The sequence below is a fragment of the Ambystoma mexicanum genome, chromosome 6p (genome assembly GCF_040938575.1).
Source record: "Ambystoma mexicanum isolate Mex_15411 chromosome 6p, UKY_AmexF1_1, whole genome shotgun sequence".
In the NCBI taxonomy this organism is placed as follows: Eukaryota; Metazoa; Chordata; class Amphibia; order Caudata; family Ambystomatidae; genus Ambystoma; species Ambystoma mexicanum.
In genome coordinates this window covers 13081245-13103019 of record NC_090935.1, presented here as the reverse complement: position 1 = coordinate 13103019, position 21775 = coordinate 13081245, and the positions used below count along the sequence as shown (strand labels likewise).

At 48.9% G+C, this 21775-nt stretch overlaps 2 protein-coding genes across 2 annotated transcripts in view; one reads left to right on the top strand and one right to left on the bottom strand.

Annotated features, from left to right (window-relative positions):
- Positions 1–11660, top strand: part of CARD8 (caspase recruitment domain family member 8) — a 917106-nt gene extending 905446 nt beyond the window's left edge. The window contains exon 9 of the mRNA XM_069626623.1: positions 2043–11660. Within this exon, the coding sequence (XP_069482724.1) occupies positions 2043–2293 (251 nt within the window). The 3' untranslated portion in view covers positions 2294–11660. The remainder of the gene's footprint in view (positions 1–2042) is intronic.
- A 6036-nt stretch (positions 11661–17696) lies between these two features.
- On the bottom strand, positions 17697–21406 carry LOC138510632 (protein starmaker-like). Its single transcript, XM_069626425.1, has 9 exons — positions 21349–21406; positions 21047–21178; positions 20647–20727; positions 20297–20428; positions 19397–19678; positions 18743–19027; positions 18393–18623; positions 18140–18322; positions 17697–17872 (listed from the first exon to the last, which is right to left on the bottom strand). The coding sequence occupies exons 1-9, from the start codon at positions 21404–21406 to the stop codon at positions 17697–17699; spliced, it is 1560 nt and encodes a 519-aa protein (XP_069482526.1).
- Between the last annotated feature and the right edge of the window lie 369 nt (positions 21407–21775).

Below are 21775 nucleotides of genomic sequence, written 5' to 3'. Positions count from 1 at the left end.
AAGATGGGGTGTACTGGATCTGTGGTTAATTTGACTAAGTAAAGTTAATGGTAACTTTACCCTTTTCTGGGGGACAGTAGTCACCTCAGAAATGGGGTCAGTGGGAAGTCTAAATGACAACCCTGTGTCACTGCACTGAAGGTGCTGTGTGACACACACAAAGAAGGGGGCTACTGAAGTGGTGTCCTCCAGAGCTCACAATCACAAAAACAGGTAAAAAACACATAGCAAAATACAAGCAAGTAAGAGTGGTGAAAAGAAAGCTCACACTCTTACCAAGTGGAAAAGTAACAACTCCAGAGATCCAGCAAAGCTGCTGAGGGACTCACTAGGTAAGGGAAATTAGCCATGAAATGAGAATTCTCCCTAACACAGTGCCATGGATAGATTTGAATGCTCGCATAAGGAACCTGTATCGGGGTCTCTGGTTCAGTTTGAGGCAGTCCTGCCGGGTGGAGGAGAGAAGGGCAGCACCATGGATAGATTTGAATACTAGCATAAGGAACCTCTATCGGGGTCTCTCGTGCAGTTTGAGCCAGCCCTGCCTGGTGGAGGAGAGAAGGGCAGTGCCATGGATAGATTTGAATTCTCGCATAAGGAACCTCTATCGGGGTCTCTGGTGCAGTTTGAGCCAGTCCAGCCTGGTTGGGCAGAGAAGGGCAGCGCTATGGATAGATTTGAATACTAGCATAAGGAACCTCTATCGGGGTCTGTGGTGCAGTTTGAGCTAGTCCTACCTGGTGGAGGAGAGAAGGGCAGCCCTATGGATAAATTTGAATACTAGCATAAAGGACCTCTATCGGGGTCTCTCGTGCAGTTTGAGCCAGCCCTGCCTGGTGCAGGAGAGAAGTGCAGTGCCATGGATAGATTTGAATTCTTGCACAAGGAACCTCTATCGGGGTCTCTGGTGCAGTTTGAGCCAGTGCAGCCTGGTTGGGCAGAGATGGGCAGCGCTATGGATAGATTTGAATAATAGCATAAGGAACCTCTATCGGGGTCTCTGGTGCAGTTTGGGCCAGCCTTGCCGGGTGGAGGAGAGAAGGGCAGTGCCATGGATAGATTGGAATACTCACATAAAGAACCTCTATCGAGGTCTGTGGTGCAGTTTGAGCCAGCCCTGCCTAGTGTCTGTAGGTGGACGTGAAAGGGGATTTGCCAAGCATAAACAATGAGCACATGGGAAACGGAATTAATTCTTTAAGGGGCCTGAAGGAGCAGTATGGGGGGGCTGAGTAGAACTTTCCAGCTGTACTCCTCATCAGCTTCAAATGTGTTCATCGTGGTCTTGGCTGAGTCAGTGAGCATGTGGAAGTAGTTGGGAGTAGAGGTCATATTTTTCTTTAGGGCTGGTCCCCCAGGGCTTGGCAGTGGGCGAGGGTAGAAGGGTGGGTGTCCTTTTTATTGGCCGTATTATTGGGAGAGAAAGAGGTGGTTTGGTTATGGGAGCATCAATTGAGAGTCATCTGATGGCATGGGGCACAAGTGCCAAATGTTATTTGATTTTTGATCTTTGGTCAGCTGGCCAATGTTTACCATGACTGACACTAGTAGCCGAGCAGGGCCTGATTTGACCATTGCATATCTTTGCTATAAAAATGCCAAGTAACATTTGTCTTTTGACATATTATCTCACTGCACAGATTTAACCCCTTGTATTCCAGTTCTGGTACAAAATTAAGGACCAGTACAGACCAAGATTAGGGCTATACCTAACCACCTAGCCTTTAGAAAATCTGTTAAGACCCTGCTCTTCTAACTCATGATTTTGGCCTTACTGGTTTCCTCCCTCTCTCCGTCCTAGCGGCAAGATACCTCTAGTGACAGCGCGCTTTATAAGTTTACTTAACATAACATAACATGGTCTAAACCTGGAGTGAGATGTTTTTCTGAAATTCGACCCAGGCCAATCCTACCCTTCTGAAATGGTTAACCTTTCTGTAATCTGCTATTGTTGTAGTCATGCTGTAAAATAATCTTTACAGAAAATGTTAGAGATCATTTAAAAGCTTTCAATAACTATTGTTTTTCTTTCTCTCCACCAGAAACATTCATAAAAAGGCACAGGCTGGCACTTATACGAAGAATAACACTGGTTGAACCACTAACGTATATTTTACAGCAACGAAAGATCCTCAGCGAGTTCGAGGTGGAAGCGATTTTCAAAGAGAGCACCAGACACACAAAAATTTCCACTCTCCTTGGGATGGTGGAGAAGAAAGGAGCTGATGCCGAGCAGGAGTTTGCCGCTGCTGTCATGCAGGCCAACCCGTGTTTATTCAAAGACTTGGAATAATTACATTAGGAAGAACGCCTCAATGTCCTTATTTGCCTTTTGTGACATATGTTGATTTGTACTGATTTTTTCCAATATTGATATTTCCTTAACATTTACAATCGAAATGACATGAAGTACCCAAAATCCCTCAACAATTTCAAGCGCACAGACATAAGTTGAATCATACTGGTGGGTTTAGCTACAAGGCCTTTCATTCACCCAGAGCTGTGGCACCTTGTAAAGGTAGGTTCCCCACCTCATACATCCTTTCCTGGGCAAAGAGCAGGAAGAGAGAATTGTTTCCATGGCCTGGACAAGTGGTACCACTGGTGAGATGTGGGGATCTTGGACGTCCTTTAGGGGTCGCCAGTGGCTCCCTCTTTGCATCCCCTGGCATGGCCATAGTGACCCCTGGGCTGGGGTCAAAGTTACATAAATGGCGTCCATGATCCCCACATCTTTCTCCAGGAAATTATATACACAGCGGGGAACCTACCTTTTCAAAGTGCCACAGTTCTGGGTGAATGAAAGGCCTTCTGCTACTTAGCAGAAACAAAAGATCCCTAGAATATATCCACACACAAATCTCTATCCATTGACAGAGCCAAAGCATTTCTGGATGGCAACAAAATATACAAAGCAGCCATCATATTGCATAAAGCTAACGCCTTGAACACCCGCATAAGCAATGCCTCTTCGAACTCTACAGAACTCTTTACTATACTTAGAGAATTGGAAAACCTAATCCCGTCCAATACTCCAATCAACTCGAGTAAAGCGTGGTATACCACCATCCAGTTCGCTCTGACATCTAAAATAGACACTCTCCAAGGAAATATCTCTTCTATAACAAAGCTTTTGGCCAATAAAAATCTTGCCCCCACCAATCAAGGATAGAATTGTGGATAACCCAAGCACACAATTCAAATTCATACCAGAAAGCCAAGACTAAGTGCTAGATACCATCCAAAGCTAAAAACCATCTAACTGCAAAGGAGATTGCTTCCCTGCACACTTAGCCAAACTGTGTACCCCCACTCTCTCACCCATTATTACCAAATGTGTAAATGCCTCCTTCAGCACAAACATAGTCCCTGCTAGTATCAAAGAAGCGTGGGTGACCCCACTCCTCAGAAAACCATTGTTCGACCCATTGGTCCCCACAAATTACTGCCCTATAACCATTGTTCCCTTCCTGTTGAAAATCATTGATAAAATAGCCTATTCACAAATACAAACCCATTTGGAACAAAATCCCCTCCTAGGAGCCAGACAATCCAGCTTCCGGCATAACCACACTACTGAAACGGCACTATTGGACGTCAAAATCCAGATGGACTCCATAAGAGACGCCAGCAAATTCTGCATCCTCCTCCTATTAGACTTGTCCGCCGCCTTTGATTTGGTGGATCAAACTCTGTACCACTTCCAATTCTCGCAAGAAGCCACCCTTTGGGTCAAATCTTTCCTTGCAGATCGCACATCTCGAGTCACCATTGGAAAGGAAGCAGCAGACCCTATTCCAGTACCGCTAGGAGTACCGCAAGGATCATGTCTATCGCCCACTCTGTAAAACGCCTACACTAAACTGTTATTCTCAGCACTTGATGACATGGGTGTCATCTACACCAATTTCACAGATGACACCCAGATCCTCATCCCCATCACTGGTAACTATGAACAGGATACAATCACCATTAATAAGATCTATGCCATAATTCAAAATTGGATGGCAATCAACAGCCTTTGCCTCAACGATGAAAAGATTGACATCTTCCTTGTGGGTTCCCGGCTAAAATCAATGCCCTCGACACTGACATTTCATGTATTATCATCGACGGGACTCTCATCCCAGTCCTCAACCAGGTCAAAACCTTAGGCGTCCACCTAGATGCAACTCTTTTTTTTTTTTTTATATATATTTTTAATTGGTTTCATAACATAAGATAACAAGACAGGCATCCATGACAACAGATCAAGCCTATCAGAAGAACAGTCCCCAACTCCCCTCCACCCATCCCTCCCCCCCCCTCCTAGACCACGGTTAAAATCATTGTTTCTCATGAGTCCGTGCCAGGGCCTAGGTCGCCTTCCCCATTTGGCTCGTCTTCCTGCGACTCAGGATGGAGCAGGGGTACTGTTAAGGCCACCCAACGGTGTAGCTCCTCGCTAGAATCAAGTCTCTGCCCTTGGATCACCGTCTCCCATGCTGCGATTTCAGCTGTGATCCACTTCAAAAGATCTCCCCACCATAGGGGCATAAGCGGGCCTCTGGGGCTTTTCCATCCCATGGCTATGCGCCTTTTGGCCGTTATGTATATAGGGATTTATTCTTCCTGTTGCGTTTACATCTGCCCAGGATGCACGCCGAGGGTTCGTCCACTTCAATGCCAATGTCATCACTGGCCACTCTGTCCCTCACTTGTGACCAGAAGTCTCTAATCTCTGGGCATCCCCAGAACATGTGGGTCATTCCAACCTTAGGCTCACTACATTTGGGACATAATTGGGTGCCCGCACCGGTAAATCTAGATATTTCTTCCGGGGTGAGGTACGCTCTGTTCATAATATACAATTGAATAAGCTGTAAGCGGGCGTTTTGGGAGATTTTTTTATGGTAGTGGGTTATGTCACCCCAGGCTTTGTCTTCGAAGGCAAGGCCTAGTTCAGTCTCCCATTTGTTCCGGCATTTGAGGTCATCCTTGGTGGAGCCCAACAATAGGGCCTCGTAGATTCGTGAGGTTTCGTGGCCCCCTTCCGCAGCATTCAGTATCATTTCGATACATTTGTTTTCCTCAATCTGGTCGGCTGCGACGGGCGATCTGCTAATCAAGGCCCGTATGACAACTCTGTGCAACAGAAATTGCCCGGCTGGGAGGCACGTGGCATTACAGAGGTCCGGGAAGGCCAGAACCTCTTGTTCATGGATCAAGTCCCCCAGCGTTGCCACCCCGAAGGGCTCCCATTGTGTGCAAGTTTCAAGTTGCCCCCAGGAATGACTGGTCATAAGTGCTGCAATGGGGATCTGTGGGGAGTACGGATCACCGGACCCTACTAGCTTGCAGGCCCTTTTCCACAGTCGGATTCCCAACTTAACTAGGTAAGGGCAATGTTCGAGGGCACTCATTCCGGTCCATAGTAAATCTCTAAGTAGCAGCTGGGAAGGGCCGGCTGGAGGAGGCGAGTGTCTGTTGTGCATTCATCAGCCATCCACCGCACAACGTGTCTTAGTTGGCGAGCAAGGAAGTAGAGTTCGAAATTGGGGATCTTCAGCCTGCCCCTCTCGTATGGTCTCTGGAGAGTCTCCAATGCCACCCTGTGCCTGCCTCCCTGCCAAAGGAAACCCCTACAGAGTTTATTAAGGTCTCTAAAAAACGAGGGGGGAATGTTAAGGGAATTTTAGTGAAGTTATGCAATAGGCGGGGTAGGGCGACCACCTTAAGGAGGCCCGCCCTTCCGGCCATTGAAAGCGGGAGCCGCCCCCAAAATTCCATGGATTTTAAGAGAGAGTCTTTGGCTTTAACAGTGTTAAGGATATGTTCCGTACCGGGGTTTCGGTGTATAGTTATCCCTAAATATTTGAAGGATGTCGCCTGCCATTCAAGGTCCGGGGGCGGGGGAGCCATATTCTTCATTATGTAGTGCAGCTAGGGGGTAGAGGCAAGATTTGCTCTTATTGATCTGGATGTCGGTGTGCTTGTGAAAGCAATCCAGAGTTTCAAGGATGTAGGGCAGGAGGTGTTCAGGGTCTGTTTAGTACAAGAGAGTGTCACCCACGTACATAGAGACAAGGTGAGTCGTTCCATTTATTTTAATGCCCCCGTCCCCGTATTCCTGTCTCAGGTAGGCTGCTACAGGCTCCGCAGCATTTATGTATAGCACGGGGGACAGAGGGCAGCCCTGACGGGTGCCCCTGTGTAGGGACCATTTAGCGGAATAGGTTCTGTTGGTGCGTACCCTTGCAGTGGGGTTGGCATAGACCAGCTGAGTCCATTTCAGAAATATCGGTCCTATTCCCATCTTTGTCATGGTGACATATAGCCATTCCCACCTCACGGAATCAAAACCTTTGGTGGCATCAAGTGACGCCACTGCAAGTTTCTGTGGCCTTTCCTCGTGATGTAACCTACGCAGGTTCTCAGTTATGGATCGTCCGGGGACATATCCGGTCTGGTCTTGGGGAATCAACAGTGGGATCACTCTGCGTAGTCTGTTAGTGAGCAATGCCGTGAGGATCTTACAGTCCACATTAAGCATGGAGAGGGGCCTGTATGAGCCACAATCAGCCCGTCCTTCCCTGGTTTGAGAAGGGGTATTATCACAGCCTCGCTCAGGGAGTCCGGGAGGACGCCACGCTCAAAGGCCTCATTATAGACCTGGGCCAATATAGGGGAAAGTGTTTCCTCATAGGTCTTATAGAACTCCCTGGGGAGGCCGTCTAGGCCCGGGGTCTTCCCAGCTGGCAGCGATGTAATTACCACCCTGACTTCATCGGGAGTGACGGGCTCGTCAAGGGTCTCAGCCATATGCGAGTCTAATTTGGGCAAGTTGATGACGTCAAGGGCGTCCTCGATCCCTGTGTCGGAAGGGGGGGGTCTTGGAGTACAAGTTGCGATAGAAGTTAGAGAAGACCGAGTTAATTTCTAGTTGGGTATGCACGGCAGTGCCGTCTGGTGTGAGTATGTGGCAAATGGGTGGCCTGGGGGTTTCCCTTTTGTAGAGCCAAGCTAGAAGTTTCCCGGGTTTGTCCCCTAGGGCATGGATTCTTTCCGTGTGTTTGGCGTAACTCAGTTTACCTAGGGTTTCCCAGTGCGTCAGGCAGGTCTGTCTAAGTTCGGTGATTCTACGTAAATGATCAGGGGATGGGTCAGCCTTGTGCTCTGGGGCACCCAGGTCTTTCTCGGCTCGTTCTAACAGGGTTGTGATGGATCTCTGGGCACCCCCAACTGCTGCAATCATCTCGCCCCTCATGACTACCTTATATGCCTCCCAGGTGGTACTCAAGTATTTAACACTATGTAGCTTGTTCTGCTAATATTCTTCGGTACTATCTCTTATGCGTTCTCTGAACGCTGTACCAAGTAGGGCTTCGGCTCTCAATCTCCACGTGGGAATGGGGGGCTTTAGTGGGAACACCTCCCAGGTGACCAACAGGGGAGAGTGGTCGGACAGTACCCTCGGCAAGTAGTGCGCGTCAACAAATGTGGACTGTTGTGCTTGGCTAAGAAAAATGTAGTCCAGCCTGGTATGTACAGCATGTGGTGGGGAGTAGAAGGAAAACTCACGTTGCTCCAGGTGCTGGTCCCTCGAAATATCACTGAGTTGTAATTGTTGTACTAGTTTGGAGAGAATTTTGGCCGGGGGGGAGGGGCGATCATGTTTATCATCAGATCTGTCCAAGAGAGGGTCAAGGGTGCAATTGTGGTCTCCTCCCCATAACATAATTCTGTCCATATATGAGGTGAGCCCTGTGTAGAGGGAGTGAAAGAAGACAGTCGCGTTGTGGTTGGGTGCGTAAGTACTAACTAGGCATAACTCTCTGCCCTCGATAGAGCCGCAAACCACAATCATCCTCCCTTCATTGTCCGATTTAGTGTTAATAAGCCTGAAGGGGACCGTAGGGGCAATCAAGATCAGGACCCCTCTGGCGTAGGAGGAGTAAGCGGAACCCACTAGGGTGCCACGCCAGTTTTGGCCAGGGCATCTAGCTTTTTGGCAGTTAGGTGAGTCTCTTGAAGCAAGGCGATTCCAACCTTGTGCCTCTTCAAATAGGATTGGACGCGTCGTTGTTTGACAAAGCTGTTTAGGCCTCTAACGTTCCAAGTAACGATCTTAACTGTGTCAGCCATGGGTGTCGCGTGGACGAATGTTTGAGGGCAGTAGGACTCGAGGTCTTGTTAGTGCAGCAATGCGTATCGAGGGCTCCCGTGGTCTCGGATTTTCCATTTATAATTCCTAACCATAACCATAACTACCTGTTTCCCACCCCCCCCTTTAACTGCAAACAACCCAAACATAGAACTAGCCCAGCCAGGTCACCCTCGTTATGACAATCCCGTTTCTGCTCCAAAGGACCGTTCATAGGTCTTCAGGGGCCCTACGGGTGGGTATCTATACCCAAAAAAAGGAAGAAACTTTCTAGGGGGTGGAGTGAACTTTGACTCCGGTGTCTCCATGTAAGGATCTAATCAGCTGTGTGGAAGCTCATTTCGGCCTCTGGCGGATGGGCAGAGCCCGCATGAGTCTTATTAGGGTGGCAGGGGAAGCGTCATCTCAGTTTCCGCTTTCCTTCCTCGATATCAGGTATTTGCAGTCCATCCATCTGGCCTGTGCTGGAGTGTCGAAGAGGAGCGCCTTATTGTTGTGCAACACTTTAAGTCTCGAAGGGTACAGGAGCATGTAGCGCAACCCAGCCGCCTTCAATCTGGCCTTCGTGTGTATAAACTGGGCTCTGCTTATTTGAACCTGAAAGGTATAATCAGGGTAGATAGCGATGTTGGTGGAGTTCCGTTTGATTTGACCACCTGCTCGGGAAAAGGCCAGGATGACCTCTCGGTCCCTGTAGTTAAGAACTTTCGCTATCACCGGCCTGGGTGGGGCGCCCGGTGGAGGCCTCTTGGCGAGGGATCTGTGGGCCCTTTCAATGGAGAAGCCTTGGGAGAGCTTACCCGCTCCCACCTCCTGCAGCAGGAGGTTCTCTACATAGTTGGTGGGGTTGGAGCCCTCAGAGCCCTCCGGCAGTCCGAGGAGACGAATATTGTTTCAACGGGCTCTCCCTTCTGCCTCCTCAGCCCTATCTTCCAAGTTCTTGACCCTTTGTTGAAGCTCGTCGACATCTCGTAGGAGGTGTGTTTTAGATTCAGTGTTTTCCATGACTTGTGTTTCAAGCACCTCAGTCCTGCCGGCAAGAGAGCGGATATCCTGGCGCAGGAGTCCCAGGTCTATGGCAACGGCATACATTTTGTGTTCCATCGTTGTTTGGAGTAGTCTAATGGCTTCGAGAAGCTGGGTATTACTGGGTTCGGGTGCAGCCGTTGCCGTAGGGTCTAATTGGACATCAGTGGTCTCTTTATTTAGGCACACAAGGTTCGGAGGTTCGCTGGCTGCATATGTGTCCATGGTGGTCTGTCGCTGCTTAAGCCTGCCATTTTTCCCACCCATCCTGTGAGCACGCAGTCTACTCACACCAAGGGCGCCGGGGGGGAAGGTGGTAGGCCGCTGATCCCTGTTGCGGAGGGGTGCCACCGACTGTGGCCTCAGGGCCCACGAGGCAGCGCCGTCCGGGGCCGAGGCAAAGGAGTAAGGCTGCACCGAGCGTCTCAGGGGGGCCCAGGGGTCGCTGCAGAGGGGGGAGAAGCCACAGCACAATGAGGCAGGAGGCCGCGCTCACCTCAGATATCAAGAAAAGGGCGATGCGCAGTCCCCTGTAATGCAGGCTACACGAAGGTGGTCTCGCTCCCACCTCTCGCAGTCTCACAATTCTTTGGCAAACCTCTTCTGAAATGGGTGAGTAGTGGGGGCCTATGGGCGGTGATTTCTGGGTGCAAGGGTGAGACCCTGCACCTCCGAGGTGCCCGCACCCCTTCCTGTGGGTGCGGATGCTTATGGAGTCGAAGTCCGGCAGCTGGTTAGTTATGGCCTCCTGTGGGCACCTCAAGTCTCGTGTGCGCACAGTGCACCAGGCCGGGCTGTCCTCAGTGCAGGCCGCAGGGCTCAAGGTGTTTGCAGGCGATGGGGGGTTGCACAGATGGAGAAGGCCCCCGGGCCCGCCCAGATGCAGCACCGCAAGCCGCGGCAGGGATCCTTCCTTTCGCGCCTCACTCCAGCATAAGTTAGCGCTGGCGGAGGGGGGGAGCCGAGGTCTCAGCACCTCGGGGGAGGCCAGCCCCGTAGCCGGGGGTCTGGGCACTATGCGGCCGCGGGTCCTCTCCCGCTCCGCTTCCGGGGCACAAGTGCGGGCTGGATACCCCCCCACCCCGCTCACCTTTGCGGCACCGGCCGGCCGCAGGACCCCTCAGGGCTCCGCCGAACTCCGCGGTGCTCCGCCGCCCTCCACGGGCAGGATGCTGCTGGATGGGCGCACAGGGGCTGGTCCGCTCCGACGGCGAGCACAGCTGCTCCGCGCCTCTCCCTCGATCTTGACACAGGCTGGCAGCTCCGGACCCGCTGCGAGCCCCCGCGGGCGATGTCCTCGGCAGTGCAGGCGAGCTCCGGTCCCTCGAGCCTCAGGACACGGGAGCCGCCATTTTCGTTCTCGGCTCCGGTGCCGCTCCCATGGCGTACAATGGCGGTGGTTGCCCCCAACCGTCTATACGACGGATCAAACGAATGCAGGTTGGATCAGGCGTCTAAAGATGCAGCTTGCAGCGTTCAGAAGTAAGTAAAAGTGCATGAGAAACAGCTTATTATGGCACATCAATGTGGAGCACACAGAAGGCACGTCCGCTCTACATGGCAGTTAGCCACGCCCCCCCCACCTAGATGCAACTCTATCTATTATCAAAAATGTCAATGCTCTCTCATCGGCCACTGCATATACATCCAAACTGGTTGCTCTAAGTCGACAATTTCTCACGCTGCAAAACTGTACTATGCTTGCCCGTGCCCTCCTTTTGTCAAAATTAGACTATTGCAATATTTTGTTGCTAGGCTCCTCGAACGCCAATCTGGCCAAACTTCAATTGATGCAAAATAAAGCTCTGGGAGCAGCTCTAGGATTAAATAAATCTGACCATATCTCTATTACCAGGAGGGAAGTCCATTGGTTACCTATCAAAACTAGAATCATTTACAAAACATTGTGCATCTCCCAAAATGTTTTGCTAAGAAGGCCAGACATACAACAACTATGTTGTCACCTTAAATAAGACCATGAAAACCCTGAGATCTAACAACAACTCACAATTCTTCATCCCTCGGTTTAAAAGCTCAAGGGCAGGGGCAGGCAAGCAGCTTTCCAGTCATGGCACCCAAACTCAGGAATTCCCTCCCGCCTCATCTGAGAAAAGAGTCATCCCACCAGGGATTCAAGAAGTTACTAAAAAACTGGCTCTTTAACAAATTCTAACTCTCTTTAGCCCTCCATATCGTACCTCTCCAACCTCAGATATGAAACTCACCACACGCCTGATTCCTGCTCCCACCCCGCTGCCACTGTCACCGCTGATTCACATGCATTCCAATAAATTAGTATGTATCATTATTTTGTAATTATATCCTGCTATATCTAAATGGTCTTGCTATCAAATATGTGTTAAATGGTATTGATATCTAATATGTTGAAATTTAATGCTTTTTCATAATGTAACCTTATAATCAAGTTGTCTGTAACCTACACCATGATACCTCAGGGTTTGGGCGTATAACAAATGCAATAAATAAATAAATAAACAAACAGTGTTGGTGTAAGAATCTAAACAGGGCTCGCTCCCAGCCACATTTCATTTTCAATTTCCAGCAACAAACGTGATGCTGCCGAGTGTCTAAGGATGAGAGACAAGGGGAATGGATGGACCCACCTTATCCCGCCCCTATCGCCTCAGTAGCCTCCTATTTGCAGGTGAAAGAAAAGGGGAGGAGCAAGAGGTGGGACCTTTTATTCCCCTTCTCAATGCTGAAAAGAATGTGAAGGCTGAAGACTGGGATCAGCCCCTGCCCTCCTCTGGGCAGCTTCCATGCAATGCAGCAGGGCCCTTTTACCCTTTAGTAGTGCACAGACTGGAAGATTGCATTGGGAGCAGTGCATGCAGGGCCCTTTTACCCTTTAGTAGTGCACAGACTCGAAGATTGCATGGGGAACAGTGCATGCAGGGCCCCTTTACTCTTTAGTAGTGCACAGACTGAAAGATTACATTGGGAGCCGAACATGCAGCGACCCTTTTACCCTTTAGTAGTGCACAGACTGGAAGATTGCATTGGGAGCAGTGCATGGGGCCCTTTTACCCTTTAGTAGTGCACAGACTGGAATATTGCATTGGGAGCAGTGCATGCAGGGCCCTTTTACCCATTAGTAGTGCACAGACTGGAAGATTGCATTGGGAGCAGTGCATGCAGGGCCCTTTTACCCATTAGTAGTGCACAGACTGGAAGATTGCATTGGGAGCAGTGCATGCAGGGCCCTTTTACCCTTTAGTAGTGCATAGACTGGAAGATTGCTTTGGGAGCCATGCATGCAGCGACCCTGTTACCCTTTAGTAGTGCACAGACTGGAAGATTGCATTGGGAGCAGTGCATGCAGGGCCCTTTACCCTTTAGTAGTGCACAGACTGGAAGATTATATTGGAAGCAGTGCATGTAGGACCCTTTTACCCATTGGTAGTGCACAGACTGGAAGAATGCATTGGGAGCAGTGCATTGCATGCAGGGCCCTTTTACCCTTTAGTAGTGCACAGACTGGAAAATTGCATTGGGAGCAGTGAATGCAGGGCCCTTTTACCCTCTAGTAGTGCACAGACTGGAAGATTGCATTGGGAGCAGTGCATGCAGGGCCCTTTTACCCTTTAGCAGTGCACAGACTGGAAGATTGCATTGGGAGCAGTGCATGCAGGGCCCTTTTACCCTTTAGCAGTGCACAGACTGGAAGATTGCATTGGGAGAAGTGCATGCAGGGCCCTTTTACCCTTTAGCAGTGCACAGACTGGAAGATTGCATTGGGAGCTATGCATGTAGGGCCCTTTTACCCTTTAGTAGTGCACAGACTGGAAGATTGCATGGGGAGACATGCATGCAGGGCCCTTTTACCCTTTAGTAGTGCACAGACTGGAAGATTGCATGGGGAGCCATGCATGCAGGGCCCATTTACCCTTTAGTACTGCACAGACTGGAATATTGCATTGGGAGCAGTGCATACAGGGTCCATTTACCCTTTAGCAGTGCACAGACTGGAAGATTGCATTGGGAGCGCTGCATGCAGGGCCCTTTTACCCTTTAGTAGTGCACAGACTGGAAGATTGCATTGGTAGCGCTGCATGAAGGACCCTTTTACCCTTTAGTAGTGCACATACTGGAAGATTGTATGGGGAGCAGTGCATGCCGGGCCCTTTTACCCTTTAGTAGTGCACAGACTGGAAGATTGCAGTGGGAGCAGTGCATGCAGGCCCCTCTTACCCTTTAGTAGTGCACAGACTGGAAGATTGCATTGGGAGCAATGCATGCAGGGCCCTTTTACCCTTTAGTAGTGCACAGACTGGAAGATTGCATTGGGAGCAGTGCATGCATGGTGCTTTTACACTTTAGCAGTGCACAGACTGGAATATTGCATTGAGAGCAGTGCATGCAGGGTCCTCTTACCCTTTAATAGTGCACAGACTGGAAGATTGCATTGGGAGCGCTGCATGCAGGGCCCTTTTACCCGTTAGTAGTGCACAGACTGGAAGATGGCATTGGGAGCAGTGCATGCAGGGCCCTTTTACCCTTTAGTAGTGCACAAACTGGAATATTGCATCGGGAGCGCTGCATGCAGGGCCCTTTTACCCTTTAGTAGTGCAGAGACTGGAAGATTGCATTGGGAGCAGTGCATGCTGGGCCCTCTTACCCTTTAGTAGTGCACAGACTGGAAGATTGCATGGAGAGCAGTGCATGCCGGGCCCTTTTACCCTTTAGTAGTGCACAGACTGGAAGATTGCAGTGGGAGCAGTGCATGAAGGCCCCTCTTACCCTTTAGTAGTGCACAGACTGGAAGATTGGATGGGGAGCAGTGCATGTAGGGCCCATTTATCCTTTAGTAGTGCACAGACTGGAAGATTGCATTGGGAGCAGTGCATGCAGGGCCCTTTTACCCTTTAGTAGTGCACAGACTGGAAGATTGCATTGGGAGCAGTGCATGCATGGTGCTTTTACACTTTAGCAGTGCACAGACTGGAATATTGCATTGAGAGCAGTGCATGCAGGGCCCTCTTACCCTTTAATAGTGTACAGACTGGAAGATTGCATTGGGAGCAGTGCATGCAGGGCTCTTTTACCCTCAGTAGTGCACAGACTGGAAGATGGCATTGGGAGCACTGCATGCAGGGCCCTTTTAACCTTTAGTAGTGCACAGACTGGAATATTGCATTGGGAGCAGTGCATGCAGGGCCCTTTTACCCTTTAGTAGTGCACAGACTGGAAGTTTGCATTGGGAGCGCTGCATGCAGGGACCTTTTACCCGTTAGTAGTGCACAGACTGGAAGATTGCATTGGGAGCAGTTCACGCAGGGCCCTTTTACCCTTTAGTAGTGCATAGACTGGAAGATTGCATTTGTAGCAGTGCATGCCGGGCCCTTTTACCCTTTAGTAGTGCACAGACTGGAAGATTGGATGGGGAGCAGTGCATGCAGGGCCCTTTTACCCTTTAGTAGTGCACAAACTGGAATATTGCATCAGGAGCGCTGCATGAAGGGCCCTTTTACCCTTTAGTAGTGAAGAGACTGGAAGATTGCATTGGGAGCAGTGCATGCTGGGCCCTCTTACCCTTTAGTAGTGCACAGACTGGAAGATTGCATGGAGAGCAGTGCATGCCGGGCCCTTTTACCCTTTAGTAGTGCACAGACTGGAAGATTGCAGTGGGAGCAGTGCATGAAGGCCCCTCTTTCCCTTTAGTAGTGCACAGACTGGAAGATTGGATGGGGAGCAGTGCATGTAGGGCCCATTTATCCTTTAGTAGTGCGCAGACTGGAAGATTGCATTGGGAGCAGTGCATGCAGGGCCCTTTTACCCTTTAGTAGTGCACAGACTGGAAGATTGCATTGGGAGCAGTGCATGCATGGTGCTTTTACACTTTAGCAGTGCACAGACTGGAATATTGCATTGAGAGCAGTGCATGCAGGGCCCTCTTACCCTTTAATAGTGTACAGACTGGAAGATTGCATTAGGAGCAGTGCATGCAGGGCTCTTTTACCCTCAGTAGTGCACAGACTGGAAGATGGCATTGGGAGCACTGCATGCAGGGCCCTTTTAACCTTTAGTAGTGCACAGACTGGAATATTGCATTGGGAGCAGTGCATGCAGGGCCCTTTTACCCTTTAGTAGTGCACAGACTGGAAGTTTGCATTGGGAGCGCTGCATGCAGGGACCTTTTACCCGTTAGTAGTGCACAGACTGGAAGATTGCATTGGGAGCAGTTCACGCAGGGCCCTTTTACCCTTTAGTAGTGCATAGACTGGAAGATTGCATTTGTAGCAGTGCATGCCGGGCCCTTTTACCCTTTAGTAGTGCACAGACTGGAAGGTTGCATTGGGAGTATTGCATGCAGGGCCCCTTTACCCTCAGTAGTGCACAGACTGGAAGATTGCATTGGGAGCAGTGCATGCATGGTGCTTTTACACTTTAGCCGTGCACAGACTGGAAGATTGCATTGAGAGCAGTGCATGCAGGGCCCTCTTACCCTTTAGTAGTGCACAGACTGGAAGGTTGCATTGGGAGCATTGCATGCAGGGCCCCTTTACCCTCAGTAGTGCACAGACTGGAAGATTGCATTGGGAGCAGTGCATGCATGGTGCTTTTACACTTTAGCAGTGCACACACTGGAAGATTGCATTGGGAGAAGTGCATGCAGGGCCCTTTTACCCTTTAGTAGTGCACCGACTGGAAGGTTGCATTGGGAGCAGTGCATGCAGTGCCCCTTTACCCTCAGTAGTGCACAGACTGGAAGATTGCATTGGGAGCAGTGCATGCATGGTGCTTTTACACTTTAGCAGTGCACACACTGGAAGATTGCATTGGGAGCAGTGCATGCAGGGCCCTTTTACCCTTTAGAAGTGCACAGACTGGAAGATTGCATTGGGAGCGGTGCATGCAGGGCCCTTTTACCCTTTAGAAGTGCACAGACTGGAAGATTGCATTGGGAGCGGTGCATGCAGGGCCCTTTTACCCTTTAGAAGTGCACAGACTGGAAGATTGCATTGGGAGCAGGGAGTTAACATGAGAAGGGTCATTGAATCCACAGTTGCCATATCATTGCTGTAAGAAACTTGTTTCTTTTTGAAAGGTTGATTTAATCAGCCAATCAAATAAAAATAAAAAATAAATATCATTGCCCAGGAGCGCAGAGAACTGTTTGCGGTTTTATTTGCTGAAAAGGTATGAAGCGCTTCGTTACAATCATCTTTCCCACATTCAAGGACACACTGCATCAGAATGAATGACGTTTTGTCTGTGCATTTACTTTAGCCAAGGGGGATGTCTCCCTTCCAGAAATGAACAAGATTTGCAGTGCAGAGGCTATTTCAAGTGGTGAGTGGTGGCGCTGAGATCCAACATAGAAGGCCTGGAGGGAGGGGAACAGCAGTGACCAACCTTCTCTCTCCCGACAAATGAAGGCAGAAGGAAATGAAGGAAGCAGATACAGACAGAAAGAGGGACCTCTACGGAGCGAGGAAAAGAGACTGATCGAAAGAGAAAGGCAGACAGTAATGGGATGCAGAGGAAGAAAAGAGAAAGTAAGAAATAGATGATATAAATGAATATGGGAAGAAGCAGACTGTGAGAGATGAGTGCAAGGGTGGTGGTGACATGGCAGCGGTGGGAACAGAGGAAGCAATGTGTGTGAAGGCATCATGAAGCAAGACATAGACAACAGATTCAAAGTTCAAAACACTATGGTTTATGAACTCATATGTCAGGATTGTTAAAGGCCTAACTTGCCCTATGCTAAGGCGGGATTTCCCTTCCTGAATGAAACTAGGAAAGTCTGAGTCAGTGAGTTCAACTTAGAGATCTATCTCCAAAACCTATCCTTGCACTTACAACTAAAGCTAAACAATGTGTAGCCATGTCATCAATAAAGAAATGGTGAACAGAATAAAGTTCTGAGCTTCTTCCAGCTGCTGGCTTCCGTTTCAGCTACCCTTCCCAAGGTTTAAGAGAGTTTCACAATAGTCTCAGGATGACTGTTCTCAAGGTCAAAAACAGTTCCACAAATCCTTGGGGTTCCCTTCCCCAAGTTCAAAGCAACGCAGTTCCAAAGAAAAGGGGCTTGAAAACTCCATCCACAAGTCAGAATTCAAGTTCATCAAGTCTCAAGGTTCCCTTCCTCAAGACTTCAACTTATACTTGGTTTCAATTCTTAACAACTTTAAATCAACAGAACACTTCTTCTGGATAGGAAGTTTTTGGCATTCACACTTGCGGGTTCCCTGATCTAGGTGCAGTTACCAGACCACACGCGCAACCAGGAACCATAGCTTCTTTGGCCCACACAGGTTCATCTGCACCTGCCCCTGTGTGAATATTCACACTCACCTGGTTTATCCTTAGAAGCCTCCTGGCTTTCTGTGAATGTTCACACTCACCTGGTTTATCCTTAGAAGCCTCCAGGCTTTCTTTGAATGTTCACACTCACCTGGTTTATCCTTAGAAGCCTCCTGGCTTTCTGTGAAGGTTCACACTCACCTGGTTTATCATTAGAAGCCTCCTGGCTTTCTGTGAATGTTCACACTCACCTGGTTTATCCTTGGAAGCCTCCTGGCTTTCTGTGAATGTTTACACTCACCTGGTTCATCCTTAGAAGCCTCCTGGCTTTCTGTGAATGTTCACACTCACCTGGTTCATCCTTAGAAGCCTCCTGGCTTTCTGTGAAGGTTTCCCCCTCACCTGGTTTATCATTAGAAGCCTCCTGGCTTTCTGTGAAGGTTCACACTCACCTGGTTTATCCTTAGAAGCTCCTGGCTTTCTGTGAATGTTCACACTCACCTGGTTTATCATTAGAAGCCTTCTGGCTTTCTGTGAATATTCACACTCACCTGGTTTATCCTTAGAAGCCTCCTGGCTTTCTGTGAAGGTTCACACTCACCTGGTTTATCCTTAGAAGCTCCTGGCTTTCTGTGAATGTTCACACTCACCTAGTTTATCCTTAGAAGCTCCTGGCTTTCTGTGAATGTTCACACTCACCTGGTTTATCCTTAGAAGCCTCATGGATTTCTCTGAAGGTTTCCCCCTCACCTGGTTCATCCTTAGAAGCCTCCTGGCTTTCTGTGAAGGTTTCCCTGTCACCTAGTTTATCCTTAGAAGCCTCCTGGCTTTCTGTGAAGGTTTCACCCTCACCTGGTTTATCCTTAGAAGCCTCCTGGCTGTCTGTGAATATTCACACTCACCTGGTTTATCCTTAGAAGCCTCCTGGCTGTCTGTGAATGTTCACACTCACCTGGTTTATCCTTAGAAGCTCCTGGCTTTCTGTGAATGTTCACACTCACCTGGTTTATCATTAGAAGCTCCTGGCTTTCTGTGAAGGTTTCCCCCTCACCTGGTTTATCCTTAGAAGCATCCTGGCTTTCTGTGAAGGTTTCCCCCTCACCTGGTTTATCCTTAGAAGCCTCCTGGCTTTCTGTGAAGGTTTCACCCTCACCTGGTTTATCCTTAGAAGCCTCCTGGCTGTCTGTGAATATTCACACTCACCTGGTTTATCCTTAGAAGCCTCCTGGCTGTCTGTGAATGTTCACACTCACCTGGTTTATCCTTAGAAGCTCCTGGCTTTCTGTGAATGTTCACACTCACCTGGTTTATCATTAGAAGCCTCCTGGCTTTCTGTGAAGGTTTCCCCCTCACCTGGTTTATCCTTAGAAGCATCCTGGCTTTCTGTGAAGGTTTCCCCCTCACCTGGTTTATCCTTAGAAGCCTCCTGGCTTTCTGTGAAGGTTTCACCCTCACCTGGTTTATCCTTAGAAGCATCCTGGCTTTCTGTGAAGGTTTCCCCCTCACCTGGTTTATCCTTAGAAGCCTCCTGGCTTTCTGTGAAGGTTTCACCCTCACCTGGTTTATCCTTAGAAGCCTCCTGGCTGTCTGTGAATATTCACACTCACCTGGTTTATCCTTAGAAGCCTCCTGGCTGTCTGTGAATGTTCACACTCACCTGGTTTATCCTTAGAAGCTCCTGGCTTTCTGTGAATGTTCACACTCACCTGGTTTATCATTAGAAGCCTCCTGGCTTTCTGTGAATGTTCACACTCACCTGGTTCATCCTTAGAAGCCTCCAGGCTTTCTGTGAAGGTTCACACTGACCTGGTTTATCCTTAGAAGCCTCCTGGCTGTCTGTGAATGTTCACACTCACCTGGTTTATCCTTAGAAGCCTTCTGGCTGTCTGTGAATATTCACACTGACCTGGTTTATCCTTAGAAGCCTCCTGGCTGTCTGTGAATGTTCACACTCACCTGGTTTATCCTTAGAAGCTCCTGGCTTTCTGTGAATGTTCACACTCACCTGGTTTATCCTTAGAAGCCTCCTGGCTTTCTGTGAAGGTTTCCCCCTCACCTGGTTCATCCTTAGAAGCCTCCTGGCTTTCTGTGAAGGTTCACACTCACCTGGTTTATCATTAGAAGCCTCCTGGCTTTCTGTGAAGGTTTCCCCCTCACCTGGTTCATCCTTAGAAGCCTCCTGGCTTTCTGTGAAGGTTTCCCCCTCACCTGGTTTATCCTTAGAAGCCTCCTGGCTGTCTGTGAATGTTCACACTCACCTGGTTTATCCTTAGAAGCTCCTGGCTTTCTGTGAATGTTCACACTCACCTGGTTTATCCTTAGAAGCTCCTGGCTTTCTGTGAATGTTCACACTCACCTGGTTCATCCTTAGAAGCCTCCTGGCTTTCTGTGAAGGTTCACACTCACCTGGTTTATCTTTAGAAGCCTCCTGGCTTTCTGTGAATGTTCACACTCACCTGGTTCATCCTTAGAAGCCTCCTGGCTTTCTGTGAAGGTTTCACCCTCACCTGGTTTATCCTTAGAAGCCTCCTGGCTGTCTGTGAATATTCACACTCACCTGGTTTATCCTTAGAAGCCTCATGGATTTCTGTGAATGTTCACACTCACCTGGTTTATCATTAGAAGCCTTCTGGCTGTCTGTGAATATTCACACTGACCTGGTTTATCCTTAGAAGCCTCCTGGCTGTCTGTGAATGTTCACACTCACCTGGTTTATCCTTAGAAGCTCCTGGCTTTCTGTGAATGTTCACACTCACCTGGTTTATCATTAGAAGCCTTCTGGCTGTCTGTGAATATTCACACTGACCTGGTTTATCCTTAGAAGCCTCCTGGCTTTCTGTGAATGTTCACACTCACCTGGTTTATCCTTAGAAGCCTCCTGGCTTTCTGTGAAGGTTTCCCCCTCACCTGGTTCATCCTTAGAAGCCTCCTGGCTTTCTGTGAAGGTTTCCCCCTCACCTGGTTTATCCTTAGAAGCCTCCTGGCTGTCTGTGAATGTTCACACTCACCTGGTTTATCCTTAGAAGCTCCTGGCTTTCTGTGAATGTTCACACTCACCTGGTTTATCCTTAGAAGCTCCTGGCTTTCTGTGAATGTTCACACTCACCTGGTTCATCCTTAGAAGCCTCCTGGCTTTCTGTGAAGGTTCACACTCACCTGGTTTATCTTTAGAAGCCTCCTGGCTTTCTGTGAATGTTCACACTCACCTGGTTCATCCTTAGAAGCCTCCTGGCTTTCTGTGAAGGTTTCACCCTCACCTGGTTTATCTTTAGAAGCCTCCTGGCTGTCTGTGAATATTCACACTCACCTGGTTTATCCTTAGAAGCCTCATGGATTTCTGTGAATGTTCACACTCACCTGGTTTATCATTAGAAGCCTTCTGGCTGTCTGTGAATATTCACACTGACCTGGTTTATCCTTAGAAGCCTCCTGGCTGTCTGTGAATGTTCACACTCACCTGGTTTATCCTTAGAAGCTCCTGGCTTTCTGTGAATGTTCACACTCACCTGGTTTATCATTAGAAGCCTTCTGGCTGTCTGTGAATATTCACACTGACCTGGTTTATCCTTAGAAGCCTCCTGGCTTTCTGTGAATGTTCACACTCACCTGGTTTATCCTTAGAAGCCTCCTGGCTTTCTGTGAAGGTTTCCCCCTCACCTGGTTCATCCTTAGAAGCCTCCTGGCTTTCTGTGAAGGTTTCCCCCTCACCTGGTTTATCCTTAGAAGCCTCCTGGCTGTCTGTGAATGTTCACACTCACCTGGTTTATCCTTAGAAGCTCCTGGCTTTCTGTGAAGGTTCACACTCACCTGGTTCATCCTTAGAAGCCTCCTGGCTTTCTGTGAAGGTTTCCCCCTCACCTGGTTTATCCTTAGAAGCCTCCTGGCTGTCTGTGAATGTTCACACTCACCTGGTTTATCCTTAGAAGCTCCTGGCTTTCTGTGAATGTTCACACTCACCTGGTTCATCCTTAGAAGCCTCCTGGCTTTCTGTGAAGGTTTCACACTCACCTGGTTTATCTTTAGAAGCCTCCTGGCTTTCTGTGAATGTTCACACTCACCTGGTTTATCCTTAGAAGCCTCCTTGCTTTTTGTGAAGGTTCACACTCACCTGGTTTATTTTTATTTTATTTTTGTATTATTTTTTTATTTTTATTATACGAGTATATAATCACCGAAGTGATTTTTACAAGAAGATGAACATAAAGTTTCACAGTGTATTTATCCCAACACGAGAATAAATCTACAGCAACACGAAAGTAAGGTAGAAGACACTCCCCACTGCCGTTATCTATTTATCTATGTCCAGTCCCCCTAGCTCGGAGGTACATGTGCAAA